General features: G+C 35.6%; 3 protein-coding genes across 12 annotated transcripts in view; 2 read left to right on the top strand and 1 right to left on the bottom strand.

Moving 5' to 3' along the window:
• Positions 1 to 759: 759 nt before the first annotated feature.
• LOC126875972 (venom serine protease Bi-VSP-like) overlaps positions 760 to 21,948 on the bottom strand; it is a 198,067-nt gene continuing 176,878 nt past the window's right edge. For 2 of the 6 annotated variants that reach the window (XR_007693823.1, XR_007693822.1), the window contains 5 exons: positions 3,107 to 3,304; positions 2,805 to 2,900; positions 2,579 to 2,733; positions 1,909 to 2,250; positions 760 to 1,498 (listed from right to left, as the gene is read on the bottom strand). Coding sequence is in view for 1 of the 6 variants with exons in the window: in XM_050638892.1 (XP_050494849.1) it covers positions 1,470 to 1,498; positions 2,196 to 2,250; positions 2,579 to 2,733; positions 2,805 to 2,900; positions 3,107 to 3,304 (533 nt within the window). In the remaining 5 variants the exon portion in view is untranslated. Of the gene's footprint in view, positions 1,499 to 1,908; positions 2,251 to 2,434; positions 2,734 to 2,804; positions 2,901 to 3,106; positions 3,305 to 3,375; positions 3,763 to 4,724; positions 5,731 to 21,948 lie in introns of those variants that run through there. The other 4 variants (XR_007693824.1, XR_007693825.1, XM_050638892.1 and 1 more) reach the window with 4 other exon arrangements.
• On the top strand, positions 1,461 to 8,336 carry LOC126875980 (omega-amidase NIT2-like). Of its 2 annotated transcripts, XR_007693833.1 has the most exons (5): positions 1,461 to 1,500; positions 6,200 to 6,384; positions 6,779 to 6,947; positions 7,222 to 7,603; positions 7,664 to 8,336. XR_007693833.1 is itself a non-coding variant. In XM_050638913.1 (4 exons), exons 2-4 carry the CDS (start codon positions 6,301 to 6,303, stop codon positions 7,518 to 7,520), a joined length of 552 nt encoding a protein of 183 aa, XP_050494870.1. In that variant the 5' UTR covers positions 1,461 to 1,500; positions 6,200 to 6,300; the 3' UTR covers positions 7,521 to 8,336. The 2 variants fall into 2 exon arrangements, 1 of the variants encoding a protein (XP_050494870.1); XM_050638913.1 differs by having other exon boundaries at positions 7,222 to 8,336.
• Positions 16,721 to 20,828, top strand: LOC126875974 (venom serine protease Bi-VSP-like). Of its 4 annotated transcripts, none has more exons than XR_007693829.1 (6): positions 16,721 to 17,412; positions 18,833 to 19,030; positions 19,301 to 19,396; positions 19,468 to 19,622; positions 19,951 to 20,292; positions 20,703 to 20,828. XR_007693829.1 is itself a non-coding variant. In XM_050638897.1 (6 exons), the coding sequence occupies exons 1-6, from the start codon at positions 17,310 to 17,312 to the stop codon at positions 20,729 to 20,731; spliced, it is 636 nt and encodes a 211-aa protein (XP_050494854.1). In that variant the 5' UTR covers positions 16,721 to 17,309; the 3' UTR covers positions 20,732 to 20,828. The 4 variants fall into 4 exon arrangements, 3 of the variants coding, with proteins under 3 accessions (XP_050494854.1, XP_050494851.1, XP_050494855.1); XM_050638897.1 differs by having other exon boundaries at positions 19,951 to 20,005; XM_050638894.1 differs by lacking the exon at positions 20,703 to 20,828 and having other exon boundaries at positions 19,951 to 20,694.

Genomic DNA, 21,948 nt, shown 5'->3' with positions numbered 1-21,948 from the left:
AATTACTGGTTACTAAACATAAATATCCTATAAAATTTAATATATTTCTTTAATTTTTAATACATACATGAGTTAGTAGTTCTAAATTATGAATCATCCTACCTGTGATATTACACTTTTCCTTATAATATCATCACTCAAGTGAACAACATTAAGATGTCATCCTATCTTACTGTGAAGATACTTAGTTATGTTATCTAACATTATAAAAATATCATCAAATTCAAGTCCTTTTATTCACATCACATGGCCACGACGATCTGGTTCTTCGTTATATAATGTTCTAAAATTTGTCGTATATATAGGATGTACAAACCGTGATATCAAGGTATCAGTTCTTCCTTCCCAAGGGACAGTTTCATTAAAATTCTGATAGAATTAAAAATTAATTATTAATATTCTAACAATCATATATGTTAAATACATTATAGTCAACGATATATACCTGAGCGAATGTAGGGGTGATTCCTTGATAATTATAAATGTCATCAGCCCACATCATTGTGCCACTTCTTTGTACTCCAGCCTCTAGATTAACAGCCTAAACAAACATACGAAATTTTATAGAAGCTGTACAAAATATAGTATATATGCGCAATATTGAAGCGTTCAAGGGGATATAAAGGTAATGTACATCACATACACGTGTACTCTCATGCAACAAAATACAATTAGATTTAATAGTATAAGCTCTTTTATTCATCATAATAGATTGGAAATTTAAGTGTCTTACGAGGGTGAGTAAAAAGTTACCCGCTCTGTCGGTGTAGAATTTATTTTAAGCAATTGTCAAAAAAGACATACATCATTTTTTGACATAATCACTCAATTTCTGTATACACTTTGTCCATTTGCCGAAGGACCTTCGTATTTTCTCATTAAAAAATGTTTTGGGCTGAGCTGCGAACCACGAATGCATCGTCGTCTTCACCTTTTCATCAGCTTTTTCGGCATCCATCTCGCACAAACTTTTTAAAACCCAAATCTGTCGTGCACTATTGCATAAGCAGAGCCGTGGCTGATTTGCAAATGATTTGCCACATTATCCAGTGTCACTCGCCTATTCCATAGAGCATAAGTTCATGAACACGTTCAATGTTGTCAACGTGGATGTGGACGGGCGTCCACCTGTTTTTTCATAACACTTGTGCGATCTTCTTTGAACCTTTGTGCCCATTCAAACACACTTCGTGACAAAACACTTTCTCCATAATGTGCATTAAATCTTTGATAAATATAGGCATCAAACATAACCTCCGACCACAAGAAACGAATCACAGCATTCTGCACTGTTTTCCTGCAAATCACCATTGCAAAGCGCCATTACTCGCGCAACGGTCACAAACGAATTGACGTAACACAAAGAAACCTGCGCAGCAGCACTGAACAGATATTGACGTCATACGAAGAGTGCAGATGGATCAATACGGTCGACAGAAGTTTTAACTATCTGGAGTGCGGATAAATTTTTACTGAGAGTCGTATAGGAATCTATAATCTGTAAGTACACTTTTGGCTGAATGGAAATTTCTCTTACATATAGTCAAAAATGCAGAAACAGTGTATTGAATTGGAAAGTGATAAAAAATAAGTGAAGTTTCGAGGTTGCATGTGATTGCATGAGTACACAGGACGTTTTTAGCGAATAAAAAGTAATTTTGAAAGACACGAGACTTATCGTGTATTTTATGCACTCTCTGTGTCCGAATTTCCAGAAGCTCTCTATCTTATGAAGCGTTTTAGATTAGCCGGAAAATTTTGTACGTACATACAAAAAGTATACGATCTAAGTGGAATATTCCATTATTCTCTTGATACAACAGAAACGAAATTTACAGAACTTCTCAGAAAGTTGGTTTATTATTACCAAATTAATAGAATTAATATACGTTTATCATCTTTACATACCTAAGTCGTGGAGGTTTATCGTGCGTAAAAAATTAGTGTCGTTTCAAAGTTACATTTCGTACATTTTAAGCCTATAATTTGTAACGTACAAAACAATGTAAATTTGAGCTGTTTCTTATCTCCACAATAAGAAAATCCAACTTTACGTTTTTTACACAATGATATTTATGGAACAGTAATATCATATTATTGCATCGCTTGGAGAATGAAGTCAAGGTACGATGTGACCCTAGTGTAAACGCTGGGATACCCAGCTGTGCCGCACTTATAAGCATAAGACACAATACCTATTAAATACGAGGTTAATTCATGTTGTATCAGCAGTGGTCCGCCGCGGTCAGCCTGAAAGGATCGTTAAATTTTTAATCAAAGATACTGAAATATATCGATCGAATTGTATTAAAATTATACTTATATACAGTAATAATCTTCTATTGATTTGTGTATTGAAATACTCCAATTTATAACGTACATGTTATATGTATTTTGAGCAAAACTAAGATTAGGAGGAAATTAGATTAAATACCATAACGAGGTGTGAGAAGTGGGCAAAACTATTAAATTGTGTTTATCTATTATTTTTAATGTTTAAGACGTCGATTTGATGTTAATTCGAATTGACGTGTCTTCAGATACCGTATAGTTTGTAGTAACTCTGTAACTTAATTACCGTACAAGAATCCTTTCCACCCTGAGCACGTTCGGCGCATATTATACCATCAGTGACATCAGGTGCATTAGGAAATTTGGAATAAGCTATTTTGCATTCGGCGTTCTTAATCACTGGCATTTGTACTTCCATTAATGCATTACGTCGTGGTCGTCCTACGAAGAAAATAAGAAAGATATTTAAGACTGGAACTGTTTAATTTTATTATAAAATTGATATCACTTACTATATCTTAATGCTCCCCATCCAGCAACAAGGGGGTTATAGCCGACGAAGTTGCTCTTTCGCAGGAGCTCTTTCGTACAAATGGGATATACGTACCCTGAAAAATAAAAAAATAAATGAAAATGCAGGAAACGAATGACCAAAAGTATGAGAAAGAATTGTACACGCTTTATGACACAATATATGTGTACAGTAAGAAATTTCAGGATATGATACTTCAGTAATACTCAATAGCATATATATATATATATATATATATATATATATATATATATATATATATATATATATTTGAGGACTTACTCGAAAATGGCACCTCCTCCACCAATCTAAGAATGGCAATATTATGATTGTGTATGTTTTCTATTCCATCCATATGTGCACAATGTGCTGCGGTCAAAACATGCCTAGCCGATATCAGGGAACCTCCGCACTTCCATAGTGGTTTGTCTGGGTTTCGGGGATTACGAAAACCTAATGCAACGATCCATGGCCAAGCGCCTAAAATGCAATAGTCATAGTTGTGAATATACATAATTTTTTCTCACATAACGAGTAACAACGATTATTACCTATTCGATATTCGATCATACAGCAGACGATAAGTACATACGTACAAATACTCTGAAATAGAGATTTGATAAAGACAGAAATTAAATTTTTATTCCAGTGGAATACAAATTATTAAATAATTCTATATAATTTCTATTTGAACTATACTGAACTATAAAGTTCAAACGTGTAATTTCTGCCCTAACAGTTTTTGATCTCTATCCATATTATTACTCCTATATCAATTTTTTATTTCGAGCAAAAAGATACTCTTCCTAACATGAAGTAAAAGAAAGAAATAATTCAAGTTAATAAGTAAAGTTACTACCGATAAAATCATAGCATTATTATTTAGTCTAATTGAAATGTACATTGATGTGCTGTTTAATGCCTTTAAAGTTCATTCTTTGCAGTAAATGGCTTATTATTAATCGGAAAGAAAGACATAAAACGTACCAAGTTCAGCTGGTTTACCATCGACCACCACCCTGGTATGAGAGACGTTGCTAAAACCACAGTATGGTGGTCGCAAAGCCTTATACTTATACACAGTTTTTATTAAAATTTCTCTCTTCTCTTTGTTTGGATCGTTCGGACAGCAAACGATCGTAACATTGCCCTGGTATCTGCACACTGATCGTCTATAAAAATCGGTGGCTGTACGGTACTGTATCTGCCATATTTCTTGCAGAGGTTTACATTTTCTGTAGTCAAGGCACCTGCCTTCTTGATTGTCCGGTGTGGTACATTCTGGATCAAACAATTTTAAAACATTTATACAGTTCAAAGATGCGTAAGAAAGCGACACCGATTACTCAACTTTCGAAGTAGGAAGCCGATCAAGTCCACCGGATTGCCCTACAGACACGTATTAATCCGTAAGAGTTAGTCATCATGTTGATAATAATTATCTAAAGAAACTTTTCACGTGAAAATATAAACTTTTAATTGATTAGATATTGTGTTAGCCATACTTAAGAAAGAAAATGAAAATGAATGAAATGAAAGAAAAGGACTACCTTCAACCTCATTTTTTAAATAAACACTTTGTCAGTTTTGCGGTAAATAAATTCTTAGGAATTCAGGACAGTTTTTAGTGAATCATTTTGTTTCGACCGTTCGCGGAGAGACGCGATCGCGAGATAGCACGTCAACGAGAGTTGTAAGTTCCCGTTACGATTAAATAATCGACGCCACGAACTGATCGATCCCCTTATTTCGATTATGATAATAAGGGTAGTTCAATGAAATTCCACAGAATTAACACAAATAAATTAATGTTTATTTCAACAACTTATTAACTAGAAAGATATAAATGGAACAAAAAAAATGTAACTGCGTTTTGGTTGATAAGTAATGCGCGACATACCACATGTGTTGACGGTTCGACTTCTGGAAAAGTTCTGAACGCCTTTCGATTTTTTTCGTTTTTTCTGGAAGGTGACCCCCACTACGTTCGGATCACGCCACATTCTTTTACTGCGAGGTAAAATACGGGCCACGAGTCGACGTTTCTGGAAGTCGCCCTGCTTAATGAACCATGCGCTTGCCACTACAATGTTTGTTTGCCGGGCAGACGCGACGATCCGTCTGCGACATTATAGTGCCGCGATCGATAGTTAAGAATATGACCTATGGTAAGCCGCATGGCGTAACATTCTCCCCCCGTTGAGAGGGTACCGATCAAACTAGGGAGGTGTGGTTGAAGTTCCCATCTTATTTCGTCTCGGTGGCTAGTTGTTCGGGTTTCTCGAGATCGGGTTGAATTGGCAGTGGGACAAGCCTTTTGACGCCCCGATCCAAAATGCTCTTTGCCGTCTGAACTGTAGCTGTCCGGATGACACCATCGGCGCCTGGATGAACCTTGATAACTCGGCCCAGAGGCCAATGCATGGAGGGAACGTTGTCCTCTCTGAGGATGACGATTGTGCCCTTTTGGATGCTGTGTCCACCCTTGCTCCATTTATTGCGGTTGGTTAGCTCGTTCAAATACTCCTTATGCCAGCGGTTCCAAAAATGTTGTTTAAGCTGTTGGATATGCTGCCATTTGGAGAGTCGGTTCGATGGAATGTCTCTGAAATCTCGATCACGTAAGCACATTAATGAATCGCCAATGAGGAAATGTCCGGGAGTGAGGGCTAGGAGATCATTTGGATCGGTGGAGATAGGAGTTAGCGGGCGGGAATTGAGGACTGCTTCTATTTCTATGATAAGAGTATTACGGTGTTAAGCTCATATGTTTCTGTTTCTCCACTCACGCTGCGCCATAATATCCTTTGATATTTCCGATCCTCTGGTCGTACGAGGAATTGCCGATACATTTTCTCGATGTCGCCAGTGAGTACGTACTGATGAGCGCGGAATCTAATTAATATACAAAATAAATTGTGAATTGATTCGAGAATATAGGATTTCCCCATTTTCATGATTATCGTGATTTTTGTATAAATATATTTTTTAAGATACTAATAATTAGGTACTTATAAATTAGTATTATCAATTATTTTGCATTTATAATTCCGCCTCTAGTATAAGTGTTAATTGAAAACTAACTTTATGTTTGAAAAAGTACTAGCAAAGTCGTTGAGTAACAAGCCACTGATGCTAACACAAATAGCATTGTCGTAATTAAATATTTCTAAATATTCATTTTTCATTTTGAACCTGTAGAAACAATTTATTATATATACTATTAGCTAAGTAATTGCATATTTAATTAAGTCGAAATATAAAACTTAGTTATTTTAATAATTTAAAAAATAAAAAACTGACAAACATTTCAATTTAATTTATGGTTGGAACAAAAGACAGTTATTTTTCATTAATTGAAATATTGCAATGCAGAGTACTTTCGAAAATACGCCGAGAGTATTCCTGATGGTGAAACGAGCGTTGCTTCATCGAACGCAGCTAAAGAAAACAACATCTATGTAGTTGGTGGTACGATGCCTGAAATAGAGGGCGATAAATTGTACAATACCTGTACTATTTGGGGTCCCGATGGAACTTTGATAGCAAAACACCGAAAGGTAAGTAATATATTCCTTTATGGCTTTGGATTTGAAAATATTGGGGTGAAGAAAGTGACTCTATCTAGGAATAATTTAGGAATATACATATGTACATACGTATACTATAACCAATTCTATAATTTACGGTTTATAAAATACGTTATGATACGGGAAACGCCCATTTTTGTTGTAATGTGTAATATAAATTTTTCACATACTTAAAATATTATTATACTTATTTTTTCTCCTTTTTAAACATTATTAAATGATAAGATTTTTTAATAAAAGAAAGTGATAAAAACGCTGTCAGTTATTAAATAAAAAATAATTAAAGTTTAGGAGTTGGTAACTTTGATATTAAATTACAAAAGTTGCAGCAATAGAATTAGCGACTACATTTTTATGTTATTAGGTACATCTATTCGACATCGACATTCCTAATAAGATTACTTTTCGAGAGAGTGATTCACTCAGTCCTGGTAACTCCCTAACGACGTTCGACGTGAAGGGCTGCAAAATAGGTATTGGCATTTGCTATGATATTAGATTCGAGGAAATGGCACGCATTTATCGTAACAAAGGTACAGTAACTTAATCGATCAATACTTAACTAGCAAAAAATTAAATATCTTTCTTAAATATATTCTATATAAAATTAATATAATCTGTAACTCTGTATAAAAAGAAGCTTAATTTAAAAAATCAGTATATTTGCTGAAAATGAAACAAATAAAAGAATTAAAAGCACAATAAGAGGACTGTCCTCGCATATTCAGAAATGATGGAATGTGAACCGTGCAACTACGAAGTTAATTGGTATTCGGTGGCTTCATATTTCCTGCTTCTCTGGGTTAGGTTGCCAAATGCTGATATATCCAGCGGCATTCAATATGACCACTGGACCACTGCACTGGTCATTACTTCAGCGTTCCAGAGCGAATGATAATCACTTATACGTTGCCTGCATATCACCGGCTCGTGTTCCTTCAGCAAGTTACGTCGCATGGGGGCATACACAGTTGACCAATCCCTGGGGAAAGATTCTTTACGATTTGGAAACTCAAGAGAATATGGCAGTCACCGATATAAAAAAAAAAAAAAAAAAAAAAAAAAAAAAATATGAGGCATACTATATAAGATTGTCATCGATTTAAAATCAAAGTATGAAAAGGATACCCTGGAGAGAGTAAAACACAGAATCATTCCAACTAAACATTCAGATCGTACCGACACCTAGGTATCGTCTTACAATTAAATCTCGGTCTCGAATGGATTAAAATGAAATACATACTTGCAGCTTCAACATCTTCAATATCGAGGAGATTCAAACTTTACAAATAAATGTAAATTGCGATGTAAAACAAAGCGATGTAAAAAGGGAAAAAGGAGGAAAGAAGGAACAGGGAAGCAAAGAGAAGAAACGAATTTTTCATTTTCTCGAAACTGGATCAAGTTTCAGGAAGACCATCCAAGTAATTGATGTCCTCTGTAATTATTTGTTAATCATGCGCGGAATCAGAACGATTCGACCTCGTTCCAAAGCAAATCGTTACTAGAGTAGAGACGGGAATTAATAATTCGTGTCAATTGTTCGATCGTGTTCACAAATTCAAATGCGGTTGAGTGGCGGAAACCATTTATAACACGTCCCATACAGCGTAGATCGCATACACGTCTTAGGATGTATTTTTGGTACTTATATATACTCTATATATATATTCTTACTCTATATATACTTATATGTACTCTATATATATTCTCTATCTTAGATATACCATAAAATATTTCGTGAAATCGCGTATTCGTGTCTAATGTCAGGGATTCTCTTTCCACAAGTCTGCGTTTTCTATATTATCTTTCTTCCTTATCAGTAGGCATTCTCACAATTTGTGATTAATACTGCTCGTACAGGAATATTAGGTTTTTGACGTTGTAAAATTTCACGTGAAATAATAATGCCTATATATTGACTAATTTATCAATTAATTAAATCCGTGTATATCAAGTTTTCTATAATTTAGTACTTTCGTGTAACTACAGAAATTTGATGCAATATAAAACTTGATTAAAACAGCGATTCATTAGGAAACGAGAATAATGATGCAAATATTTTTTGTAGCCATTATATAGGATTTCGATCGCATAATTAATCAGTATCAACTTACCAGTCTGTAATGGAAGGATGAAAAGAAATGCTGGCGGTATACAGACCGCAATCATCATCATTCTCATGTAAAGTTTCAAACTGCAATACATGTTCCTAGTCGTAAGACGTAAGTCGTAAGAGTCGTAAGTAGCGACGAAAAGCGAAAAGAAATGCACAAGCCAGAAGTATCTGCAACAGAAATCAGAATACACTCGTTTTCGCATGGTTGGATCAATTTCGCGTGGGACTAACCTGATTGAACCTAACGCGGGATAATTGCTCAACTCACGACCTTAACCAGCCCGCTTGATTCTCTGTAAATGCTTGAAATTGACGCTTGGATTCTTTCCAGATTAACTAGCTTTGCCCCTCCCTCCCTTTATCTATTTTCTTAGATCGACTTAGAATGGATCGAACAAAGGCACAAAAGAATTCGAAGAAAACAACAACTTATTATCCAAATTGTTCATCGAGGGTAATCAATGCTGTATACTTCCTAGAATTAGGATGAATAGGGATTTGGAGAAACCCACCGGCCATGTCCAGAATAATAAAATATCTCGCTTTTGCAATCTCGCGACTCGATCCGCAATGAGGGGTAAAGGATACCGATCCGCGACCGTATATTTATTTAGTTCTCGAAAATCTGCCTATCATCTATCTGAACCATTATTCGTCTTCACGAGTAACACGGGATATAGAAGGGAAAATAAAGGAAAGGAAGGTAGGGATAAGTAGAAGCTTGGGCCCAAGTTTAATTCACTGAAACCAAGCTGCTTGTATTATCACAAAACAAAATTGCCAGTACGTCATTTCCGTACTCTCGTCCTCGCGAAAATGGTTTTGCTCGTTAAGAAAAAACGAAGAGACAGGGAAGAGAGGAAAAAGCAAACGGAGAGCGCTTTTAAAAAGCTGGCGAACCGTGTGTTACCACAACGAGATACGCGGTGCTATTTGTCGCTTTAAATTGTGTCGCAACTCGTTTTTCAGATCTTTGCCAGGGACGCGTTAAAACACGCTGCAAATATATTTCTGGCTTTTCTGGGGTTTAACTGAAATATGACAAATAACGTTGTAAAACATATGTACTTATGACTTACAGAGTAATTGAGTGTACAAAATATATAGTATACAAAATAGCCAGCGATTTAGGGCTTTAAAAGATCAAAAGAAAAGAAAAGAAGAAAGATAATATGTTGTGGCAGAGGAATCTAGGATAGTCGATTGGCGACAAGCGTGCGTGCAAGACGTTCTTCAGAGTGTAATATAGATGTATAACTGTTGCGTGGGAAATATAGTCAATTATTTGTATTCCCAAATCCTCGAATTTCCTTAACATGGTAGCAGAGCGTGGTTACTAGTTTTGCAAGATATTTAGTGCGTGGTTACGATCTTGCGAGTGAGTTTTCAATAAAGAAAAAAAAACTTTCAAAGGAACAAAATATACTTTGAGCACGTAGGAACGCTTGAGTAAGAAAAGAAAAAAAAAGAAGAATCAATTAAAATGGAGAGATCGGAAATCATGATACCTATATTCGATGGTGAGGATTATGGAATGTGGAAGCAAAGAATCACGATGTTTCTCAAATATAAGGAATGCAAGGTTGTTACAACTAGAATGAAGAACGAAAGAGACGATGAAGACTGGGACAAAAAGGATTTGAAGGCGATAAATATAATTTATAGTGCAATATCGAACAGACAATTGGAGTATGTTAGGGAAGGAAAAACGGCGTATGATATAATAAAAAGGTTCGATGAAATGTACTTGAAAGAGTCGACGGCACTGCAGATCGTATGCAGAAGAAGATTGGAAAACATAAGACTGGAGAACTACAGTGATTCAGCATCATTCTTTAACGATTTCGAAAAATTAATAAATGAATTAAAAAGTGCGGGCGCACAAGTAAGTGAGAGGGAAAAGCTGAATTACATGCTGAATACGTTACCCGAAGAATACAGCTACATAGCGGACATAATAGACGCATTGAAAGAAGAGAATCAAACGGTAGCGTATGTGAAAAATAAAATAGAAATAGCAGAGAAGAAAAATAAATCCAATCGAGGAGAAAGGCAAACCAACGCCTTTTCTGCAAAAAAGGAAGGATGCTTCAGATGTGGAAGATTAGGACACTTTGCGAGAGAGTGTCAAAATGGCGTCCAAGCGGGAAGCAGTAACGGCTATTGGCATGGGCCAACACGTGGTCGAAACAGAGGAAGAGAGAACAAAGGCAATACGAGCAGAGGACGTGGAAGCTTTCATCGTCAATGAAGAACCGGCACGGGCGAGCATGGAAACTCAAGAGCAGGCATATGGACAGCAACGGCGCACGCAGCAAACAGCAGTGAGACGAATGAAATAAGTAAGAACGAAATAGTGTGGCTATTAGATGGCGGTTGTACCGATCACATAATTAATAATATAAATTATTTCGATAAATCTATCGACCTAAAAGAACCGGTAAATATATATTTAGGCGATGATAGATCGATAAAAGCGACAAAAGTTGGGAATGTTATAAGTTATTTTGAAGCATTCGGAAAACAAAATAAAATAAATATGAGGAAAGTATTTTACGCGAAAGAAATGTCCGCAAATTTGATTAGTTTAGGTAAACTAACAGACAATAAGAATACGGTTATTTCCAAAGAAAATATTGCGAAAGTAATAGATGAGGATAATATACTTACAGCTGTAGCGTTCAAAGAGAATGGGACATATAGAATAAAAAGTATATTGAAAGGGAAGAAGCACTTAGTAAACAGCGCCGAACGTAGTGGTATGAGTAAAAAGGAAAGATGGCATAGTATGCTAGGACACGTAAATTTTAAATATTTAGAGATTTTGGGTAAAGAGCAGCTAGTGACTGGCATACCGAATGAATTTGAAAAGGAACTTTTGAAATGTAGGGTGTGTATAGAAAGCAAAATGCATAACTTACCTTTCAAAAATAATCGAACTAAGACTAGGGAAATAATGGAAATTATTCATATGGACGTATGTGGTCCCTTTAAGACTACCGGATTCAATGGAGAAAAATATTTCATTTCATTTATCGATGATTATAGTAAAATAGCTAGGATCTATTGTATAAAATCAAAAGATGAGGTCTTTGATTCTTTCGTACAGTTCGTAAATGAAGCCGAAAATTTAACGGGCAAGAGGTTAAAAATATTAAGATGCGATAATGGTAAAGAATATTTAAATAATCGAATTTATAAATTTGCTAGGGATAAAGGTATAAGAATAAATAATTGCCCAACATACGTACATGAATTAAACGGGACAGCGGAAAGGTATAATAGAACAGTGATGGACATGGCGCGTTGCTTGTTAGCGGAAGCGAAAGTACATAAAAGGTACTGGCCGGAAATAGTTTGTACAGCGGAATAACACCAGCTCGGATAAATGACCCTCTAACTTACCTTTGTCCTCATCGACGTCAGTGATTTTAAAGCTAGTTATAAAGTGCACTTCTCAGCCAGCGTCCACGGCAGTCAATATTATTTAACGGGTCTTAACGCGATGTAAAAAGGGAAAAAGGAGGAAAGAAGGAACAGGGAAGCAAAGAGGAAAAACGAATTTTTCATTTTCTCGAAACTGGATCAAGTTTCAGGCTGCTCGCCAAAGAGTCTGTAGCTAACGAGACAAGATTAGACAAACCACGCTTTAAAATTCCCACAGAACTATAATAATCCTCGAAATCAATACGATTCGTCGATCCATCGCCTGATTAAAAAATGAGATAGTATGAAGCTCACTAGTCGGCCTTTGAACTTTCAATAGTGATTCTCTGTAAATGCTTGAAATTGACGCTTCGATTCTTTCCAGATTAACTAGCTTTGACCCTCCCTCCCTTTATCTATTTTCTTAGATCGACTTAGACTGCCACAACATATTATCTTTCTTCTTTTCTTTTCTTTTGATCTTTTAAAGCCCTAAATCGCTGGCTATTTTGTATACTATATATTTTGTACACTCAATTACTCTGTAAGTCATAAGTACATATGTTTTACAACGTTATTTGTCATATTTCAGTTAAACCCCAGAAAAGCCAGAAATATATTTGCAGCGTGTTTTAACGCGTCCCTGGCAAAGATCTGAAAAACGAGTTGCGACACAATTTAAAGCGACAAATAGCACCGCGTATCTCGTTGTGGTAACACACGGTTCGCCAGCTTTTTAAAAGCGCTCTCCGTTTGCTTTTTCCTCTCTTCCCTGTCTCTTCGTTTTTTCTTAACGAGCAAAACCATTTTCGCGAGGACGAGAGTACGGAAATGACGTACTGGCAATTTTGTTTTGTGATAATACAAGCAGCTTGGTTTCAGTGAATTAAACTTGGGCCCAAGCTTCTACTTATCCCTACCTTCCTTTCCTTTATTTTCCCTTCTATATCCCGTGTTACTCGTGAAGACGAATAATGGTTCAGATAGATGATAGGCAGATTTTCGAGAACTAAATAAATATACGGTCGCGGATCGGTATCCTTTACCCCTCATTGCGGATCGAGTCGCGAGATTGCAAAAGCGAGATATTTTATTATTCTGGACATGGCCGGTGGGTTTCTCCAAATCCCTATTCATCCTAATTCTAGGAAGTATACAGCATTGATTACCCTGGATGAACAATTTGGATAATAAGTTGTTGTTTTCTTCGAATTCTTTTGTGCCTTTGTTCGATCCATTCTAAGTCGATCTAAGAAAATAGATAAAGGGAGGGAGGGGCAAAGCTAGTTAATCTGGAAAGAATCCAAGCGTCAATTTCAAGCATTTACAGAGAATCAAGCGGGCTGGTTAAGGTCGTGAGTTGAGCAATTATCCCGCGTTAGGTTCAATCAGGTTAGTCCCACGCGAAATTGATCCAACCATGCGAAAACGAGTGTATTCTGATTTCTGTTGCAGATACTTCTGGCTTGTGCATTTCTTTTCGCTTTTCGTCGCTACTTACGACTCTTACGACTTACGTCTTACGACTAGGAACATGTATTGCAGTTTGAAACTTTACATGAGAATGATGATGATTGCGGTCTGTATACCGCCAGCATTTCTTTTCATCCTTCCATTACAGACTGGTAAGTTGATACTGATTAATTATGCGATCGAAATCCTATATAATGGCTACAAAAAATATTTGCATCATTATTCTCGTTTCCTAATGAATCGCTGTTTTAATCAAGTTTTATATTGCATCAAATTTCTGTAGTTACACGAAAGTACTAAATTATAGAAAACTTGATATACACGGATTTAATTAATTGATAAATTAGTCAATATATAGGCATTATTATTTCACGTGAAATTTTACAACGTCAAAAACCTAATATTCCTGTAGGAATATTAGGTTTCCTGTAGGAGCAGTATTAATCACAAATTGTGAGAATGCCTACTGGTAAGGAAGAAAGATAATATAGAAAACGCAGACTTGTGGAAAGAGAATCCCTGACATTAGACACGAATACGCAATTTCACGAAATATTTTATGGTATATCTAAGATAGAGAATATATATAGAGTACATATAAGTATATATAGAGTAAGAATATATATATAGAGTATATATAAGTACCAAAAATACATCCTAAGACGTGTATGCGATCTACGCTGTATGGGACGTGTTATAAATGGTTTCCGCCACTCAACCGCATTTGAATTTGTGAACACGATCGAACAATTGACACGAATTATTAATTCCCGTCTCTACTCTAGTAACGATTTGCTTTGGAACGAGGTCGAATCGTTCTGATTCCGCGCATGATTAACAAATAATTACAGAGGACATCAATTACTTGGATGGTCTTCCTGAAACTTGATCCAGTTTCGAGAAAATGAAAAATTCGTTTCTTCTCTTTACTTCCCTGTTCCTTCTTTCCTCCTTTTTCCCTTTTTACATCGCTTTGTTTTACATCGCAATTTACATTTATTTGTAAAGTTTGAATCTCCTCGATATTGAAGATGTTGAAGCTGCAAGTATGTATTTCATTTTAATCCATTCGAGACCGAGATTTAATTGTAAGACGATACCTAGGTGTCGGTACGATCTGAATGTTTAGTTGGAATGATTCTGTGTTTTACTCTCTCCAGGGTATCCTTTTCATACTTTGATTTTAAATCGATGACAATCTTATATAGTATGCCTCATATTTTTTTTTTTTTTTTTTTTTTTTTTTTTTTGATATCGGTGACTGCCATATTCTCTTGAGTTTCCAAATCGTAAAGAATCTTTCCCCAGGGATTGGTCAACTGTGTATGCCCCCATGCGACGTAACTTGCTGAAGGAACACGAGCCGGTGATATGCAGGCAACGTATAATTGATTATCATTCGCTCTGGAACGCTGAAGTAATGACCAGTGCAGTGGTCCAGTGGCCATATTGAATGCCGCTGGATATATCAGCATTTGGCAACCTAACCCAGAGAAGCAGGAAATATGAAGCCACCGAATACCAATTAACTTCGTAGTTGCACGGTTCACATTCCATCATTTCTGAATATGCGAGGACAGTCCTCTTATTGTGCTTTTAATTCTTTTATTTGTTTCATTTTCAGCAAATATACTGGTTTTTTAAATTAAGCTTCTTTTTATACAGAGTTACAGATTATATTAATTTTATATAGAATATATTTAAGAAAGATATTTAATTTTTTGCTAGTTAAGTATTGATCGATTAAGTTACTGTACCTTTGTTACGATAAATGCGTGCCATTTCCTCGAATCTAATATCATAGCAAATGCCAATACCTATTTTGCAGCCCTTCACGTCGAACGTCGTTAGGGAGTTACCAGGACTGAGTGAATCACTCTCTCGAAAAGTAATCTTATTAGGAATGTCGATGTCGAATAGATGTACCTAATAACATAAAAATGTAGTCGCTAATTCTATTGCTGCAACTTTTGTAATTTAATATCAAAGTTACCAACTCCTAAACTTTAATTATTTTTTATTTAATAACTGACAGCGTTTTTATCACTTTCTTTTATTAAAAAATCTTATCATTTAATAATGTTTAAAAAGGAGAAAAAATAAGTATAATAATATTTTAAGTATGTGAAAAATTTATATTACACATTACAACAAAAATGGGCGTTTCCCGTATCATAACGTATTTTATAAACCGTAAATTATAGAATTGGTTATAGTATACGTATGTACATATGTATATTCCTAAATTATTCCTAGATAGAGTCACTTTCTTCACCCCAATATTTTCAAATCCAAAGCCATAAAGGAATATATTACTTACCTTTCGGTGTTTTGCTATCAAAGTTCCATCGGGACCCCAAATAGTACAGGTATTGTACAATTTATCGCCCTCTATTTCAGGCATCGTACCACCAACTACATAGATGTTGTTTTCTTTAGCTGCGTTCGATGAAGCAACGCTCGTTTCACCATCAGGAATACTCTCGGCGTATTTTCGAAAGTACTCTGCATTGCAATATTTCAATTAATGAAAAATAACTGTCTTTTGTTCCAACCATAAATTAAATTGAAATGTTTGTCAGTTTTTTATTTTTTAAATTATTAAAATAACTAAGTTTTATATTTCGACTTAATTAAATATGCAATTACTTAGCTAATAGTATATATAATAAATTATTTCTACAGGTTCAAAATGAAAAATGAATATTTAGAAATATTTAATTACGACAATGCTATTTGTGTTAGCATCAGTGGCTTGTTACTCAACGACTTTGCTAGTACTTTTTCAAACATAAAGTTAGTTTTCAATTAACACTTATACTAGAGGCGGAATTATAAATGCAAAATAATTGATAATACTAATTTATAAGTACCTAATTATTAGTATCTTAAAAAATATATTTATACAAAAATCACGATAATCATGAAAATGGGGAAATCCTATATTCTCGAATCAATTCACAATTTATTTTGTATATTAATTAGATTCCGCGCTCATCAGTACGTACTCACTGGCGACATCGAGAAAATGTATCGGCAATTCCTCGTACGACCAGAGGATCGGAAATATCAAAGGATATTATGGCGCAGCGCGAGAGGAGAAACAGAAACATATGAGCTTAACACCGTAATACTCTTATCATTGAAATAGAAGCAGTCCTCAATTCCCGCCCGCTAACTCCTATCTCCACCGATCCAAATGATCTCCGAGCCCTCACTCCCGGACATTTCCTCATTGGCGATTCATTAATGTGCTTACGTGATCGAGATTTCAGAGACATTCCATCGAACCGACTCTCCAAATAGCAGCATATCCAACAGCTTAAACAACATTTTTGGAACCGCTGGCATAAGGAGTATTTGAACGAGCTAACCAACCGCAATAAATGGAGCAAGGGTGGACACAGCATCCAAAAGGGCACAATCGTCATCCTCAGAGAGGACAACGTTCCCTCCATGCATTGGCCTCTGGGCCGAGTTATCAAGGTTCATCCAGGCGCCGATGGTGTCATCCGGACAGCTACAGTTCAGACGGCAAAGAGCATTTTGGATCGGGGCGTCAAAAGGCTTGTCCCACTGCCAATTCAACCCGATCTCGAGAAACCCGAACAACTAGCCACCGAGACGAAATAAGATGGGAACTTCAACCACACCTCCCTAGTTTGATCGGTACCCTCTCAACGGGGGGAGAATGTTACGCCATGCGGCTTACCATAGGTCATATTCTTAACTATCGATCGCGGCACTATAATGTCGCAGACGGATCGTCGCGTCTGCCCGGCAAACAAACATTGTAGTGGCAAGCGCATGGTTCATTAAGCAGGGCGACTTCCAGAAACGTCGACTCGTGGCCCGTATTTTACCTCGCAGTAAAAGAATGTGGCGTGATCCGAACGTAGTGGGGGTCACCTTCCAGAAAAAACGAAAAAAATCGAAAGGCGTTCAGAACTTTTCCAGAAGTCGAACCGTCAACACATGTGGTATGTCGCGCATTACTTATCAACCAAAACGCAGTTACATTTTTTTTGTTCCATTTATATCTTTCTAGTTAATAAGTTGTTGAAATAAACATTAATTTATTTGTGTTAATTCTGTGGAATTTCATTGAACTACCCTTATTATCATAATCGAAATAAGGGGATCGATCAGTTCGTGGCGTCGATTATTTAATCGTAACGGGAACTTACAACTCTCGTTGACGTGCTATCTCGCGATCGCGTCTCTCCGCGAACGGTCGAAACAAAATGATTCACTAAAAACTGTCCTGAATTCCTAAGAATTTATTTACCGCAAAACTGACAAAGTGTTTATTTAAAAAATGAGGTTGAAGGTAGTCCTTTTCTTTCATTTCATTCATTTTCATTTTCTTTCTTAAGTATGGCTAACACAATATCTAATCAATTAAAATTTTATATTTTCACGTGAAAAGTTTCTTTAGATAATTATTATCAACATGATGACTAACTCTTACGGATTAATACGTGTCTGTAGGGCAATCCGGTGGACTTGATCGGCTTTTTACTTCGAAAGTTGAGTAATCGGTGTCGCTTTCTTACGCATCTTTGAACTGTATAAATGTTTTAAAATTGTTTGATCCAGAATGTACCACACCGGACAATCAAGAAGGCAGGTGCCTTGACTACAGAAAATGTAAACCTCTGCAAGAAATATGGCAGATACAGTACCGTACAGCCACCGATTTTTATAGACGATCAGTGTGCAGATACCAGGGCAATGTTACGATCGTTTGCTGTCCGAACGATCCAAACAAAGAGAAGAGAGAAATTTTAATAAAAACTGTGTATAAGTATAAGGCTTTGCGACCACCATACTGTGGTTTTAGCAACGTCTCTCATACCAGGGTGGTGGTCGATGGTAAACCAGCTGAACTTGGTACGTTTTATGTCTTTCTTTCCGATTAATAATAAGCCATTTACTGCAAAGAATGAACTTTAAAGGCATTAAACAGCACATCAATGTACATTTCAATTAGACTAAATAATAATGCTATGATTTTATCGGTAGTAACTTTACTTATTAACTTGAATTATTTCTTTCTTTTACTTTATGTTAGGAAGAGTATCTTTTTGCTCGAAATAAAAAATTGATATAGGAGTAATAATATGGATAGAGATCAAAAACTGTTAGGGCAGAAATTACACGTTTGAACTTTATAGTTCAGTATAGTTCAAATAGAAATTATATAGAATTATTTAATAATTTGTATTCCACTGGAATAAAAATTTAATTTCTGTCTTTATCAAATCTCTATTTCAGAGTATTTGTACGTATGTACTTATCGTCTGCTGTATGATCGAATATCGAATAGGTAATAATCGTTGTTACTCGTTATGTGAGAAAAAATTATGTATATTCACAACTATGACTATTGCATTTTAGGCGCTTGGCCATGGATCGTTGCATTAGGTTTTCGTAATCCCCGAAACCCAGACAAACCACTATGGAAGTGCGGAGGTTCCCTGATATCGGCTAGGCATGTTTTGACCGCAGCACATTGTGCACATATGGATGGAATAGAAAACATACACAATCATAATATTGCCATTCTTAGATTGGTGGAGGAGGTGCCATTTTCGAGTAAGTCCTCAAATATATATATATATATATATATATATATATATATATATATATATATATATATATATATATATATATATATATATATATATATATATATATATATATATATATATATATATATATATATATGCTATTGAGTATTACTGAAGTATCATATCCTGAAATTTCTTACTGTACACATATATTGTGTCATAAAGCGTGTACAATTCTTTCTCATACTTTTGGTCATTCGTTTCCTGCATTTTCATTTATTTTTTTATTTTTCAGGGTACGTATATCCCATTTGTACGAAAGAGCTCCTGCGAAAGAGCAACTTCGTCGGCTATAACCCCCTTGTTGCTGGATGGGGAGCATTAAGATATAGTAAGTGATATCAATTTTATAATAAAATTAAACAGTTCCAGTCTTAAATATCTTTCTTATTTTCTTCGTAGGACGACCACGACGTAATGCATTAATGGAAGTACAAATGCCAGTGATTAAGAACGCCGAATGCAAAATAGCTTATTCCAAATTTCCTAATGCACCTGATGTCACTGATGGTATAATATGCGCCGAACGTGCTCAGGGTGGAAAGGATTCTTGTACGGTAATTAAGTTAAAGAGTTACTACAAACTATACGGTATCTGAAGACACGTCAATTCGAATTAACATCAAATCGACGTCTTAAACATTAAAAATAATAGATAAACACAATTTAATAGTTTTGCCCACTTCTCACACCTCGTTATGGTATTTAATCTAATTTCCTCCTAATCTTAGTTTTGCTCAAAATACATATAACATGTACGTTATAAATTGGAGTATTTCAATACACAAATCAATAGAAGATTATTACTGTATATAAGTATAATTTCAATACAATTCGATCGATATATTTCAGTATCTTTGATTAAAAATTTAACGATCCTTTCAGGCTGACCGCGGCGGACCACTGCTGATACAACATGAATTAACCTCGTATTTAATAGGTATTGTGTCTTATGCTTATAAGTGCGGCACAGCTGGGTATCCCAGCGTTTACACTAGGGTCACATCGTACCTTGACTTCATTCTCCAAGCGATGCAATAATATGATATTACTGTTCCATAAATATCATTGTGTAAAAAACGTAAAGTTGGATTTTCTTATTGTGGAGATAAGAAACAGCTCAAATTTACATTGTTTTGTACGTTACAAATTATAGGCTTAAAATGTACGAAATGTAACTTTGAAACGACACTAATTTTTTACGCACGATAAACCTCCACGACTTAGGTATGTAAAGATGATAAACGTATATTAATTCTATTAATTTGGTAATAATAAACCAACTTTCTGAGAAGTTCTGTAAATTTCGTTTCTGTTGTATCAAGAGAATAATGGAATATTCCACTTAGATCGTATACTTCTTGTATGTACGTACAAAATTTTCCGGCTAATCTAAAACGCTTCATAAGATAGAGAGCTTCTGGAAATTCGGACACAGAGAGTGCATAAAATACACGATAAGTCTCGTGTCTTTCAAAATTACTTTTTATTCGCTAAAAACGTCCTGTGTACTCATGCAATCACATGCAACCTCGAAACTTCACTTATTTTTTATCACTTTCCAATTCAATACACAGTTTCTGCATTTTTGACTATATGTAAGAGAAATTTCTATTCAGCCAAAGGTGTACTTACAGATTATAGATTCCTATACGACTCTCAGTAAAAATTTATCCGCACTCCAGATAGTTAAAACTTCTGTCGACCGTATTGATCCATCTGCACTCTTCGTATGACGTCAATATCTGTTCAGTGCTGCTGCGCAGGTTTCTTTGTGTTACGTCAATTCGTTTGTGACCGTTGCGCGAGTAATGGCGCTTTGCAATGGTGATTTGCAGGAAAACAGTGCAGAATGCTGTGATTCGTTTCTTGTGGTCGGAGGTTATGTTTGATGCCTATATTTATCAAAGATTTAATGCACATTATGGAGAAAGTGTTTTGCCACGAAGTGTGTTTGAATGGGCACAAAAGTTCAAAGAAGATCGCACAAGTGTTATGAAAAAACAGGTGGACGCCCGTCCACATCCACGTTGACAACATTGAACGTGTTCATGAACTTATGCTCTATGGAATAGGCGAGTGACACTGGATAATGTGGCAAATCATTTGCAAATCAGCCACGGCTCTGCTTATGCAATAGTGCACGACAGATTTGGGTTTTAAAAAGTTTGTGCGAGATGGATGCCGAAAAAGCTGATGAAAAGGTGAAGACGACGATGCATTCGTGGTTCGCAGCTCAGCCCAAAACATTTTTTAATGAGAAAATACGAAGGTCCTTCGGCAAATGGACAAAGTGTATACAGAAATTGAGTGATTATGTCAAAAAATGATGTATGTCTTTTTTGACAATTGCTTAAAATAAATTCTACACCGACAGAGCGGGTAACTTTTTACTCACCCTCGTAAGACACTTAAATTTCCAATCTATTATGATGAATAAAAGAGCTTATACTATTAAATCTAATTGTATTTTGTTGCATGAGAGTACACGTGTATGTGATGTACATTACCTTTATATCCCCTTGAACGCTTCAATATTGCGCATATATACTATATTTTGTACAGCTTCTATAAAATTTCGTATGTTTGTTTAGGCTGTTAATCTAGAGGCTGGAGTACAAAGAAGTGGCACAATGATGTGGGCTGATGACATTTATAATTATCAAGGAATCACCCCTACATTCGCTCAGGTATATATCGTTGACTATAATGTATTTAACATATATGATTGTTAGAATATTAATAATTAATTTTTAATTCTATCAGAATTTTAATGAAACTGTCCCTTGGGAAGGAAGAACTGATACCTTGATATCACGGTTTGTACATCCTATATATACGACAAATTTTAGAACATTATATAACGAAGAACCAGATCGTCGT

The sequence above is a fragment of the Bombus huntii genome, unplaced genomic scaffold (genome assembly GCF_024542735.1).
Source record: "Bombus huntii isolate Logan2020A unplaced genomic scaffold, iyBomHunt1.1 ctg00000061.1, whole genome shotgun sequence".
Taxonomy (NCBI): domain Eukaryota; kingdom Metazoa; phylum Arthropoda; class Insecta; order Hymenoptera; family Apidae; genus Bombus; species Bombus huntii.
The sequence above is the reverse complement of the archived record's forward strand: the minus strand, read 5'-3'. Positions and strand labels throughout refer to the sequence as shown.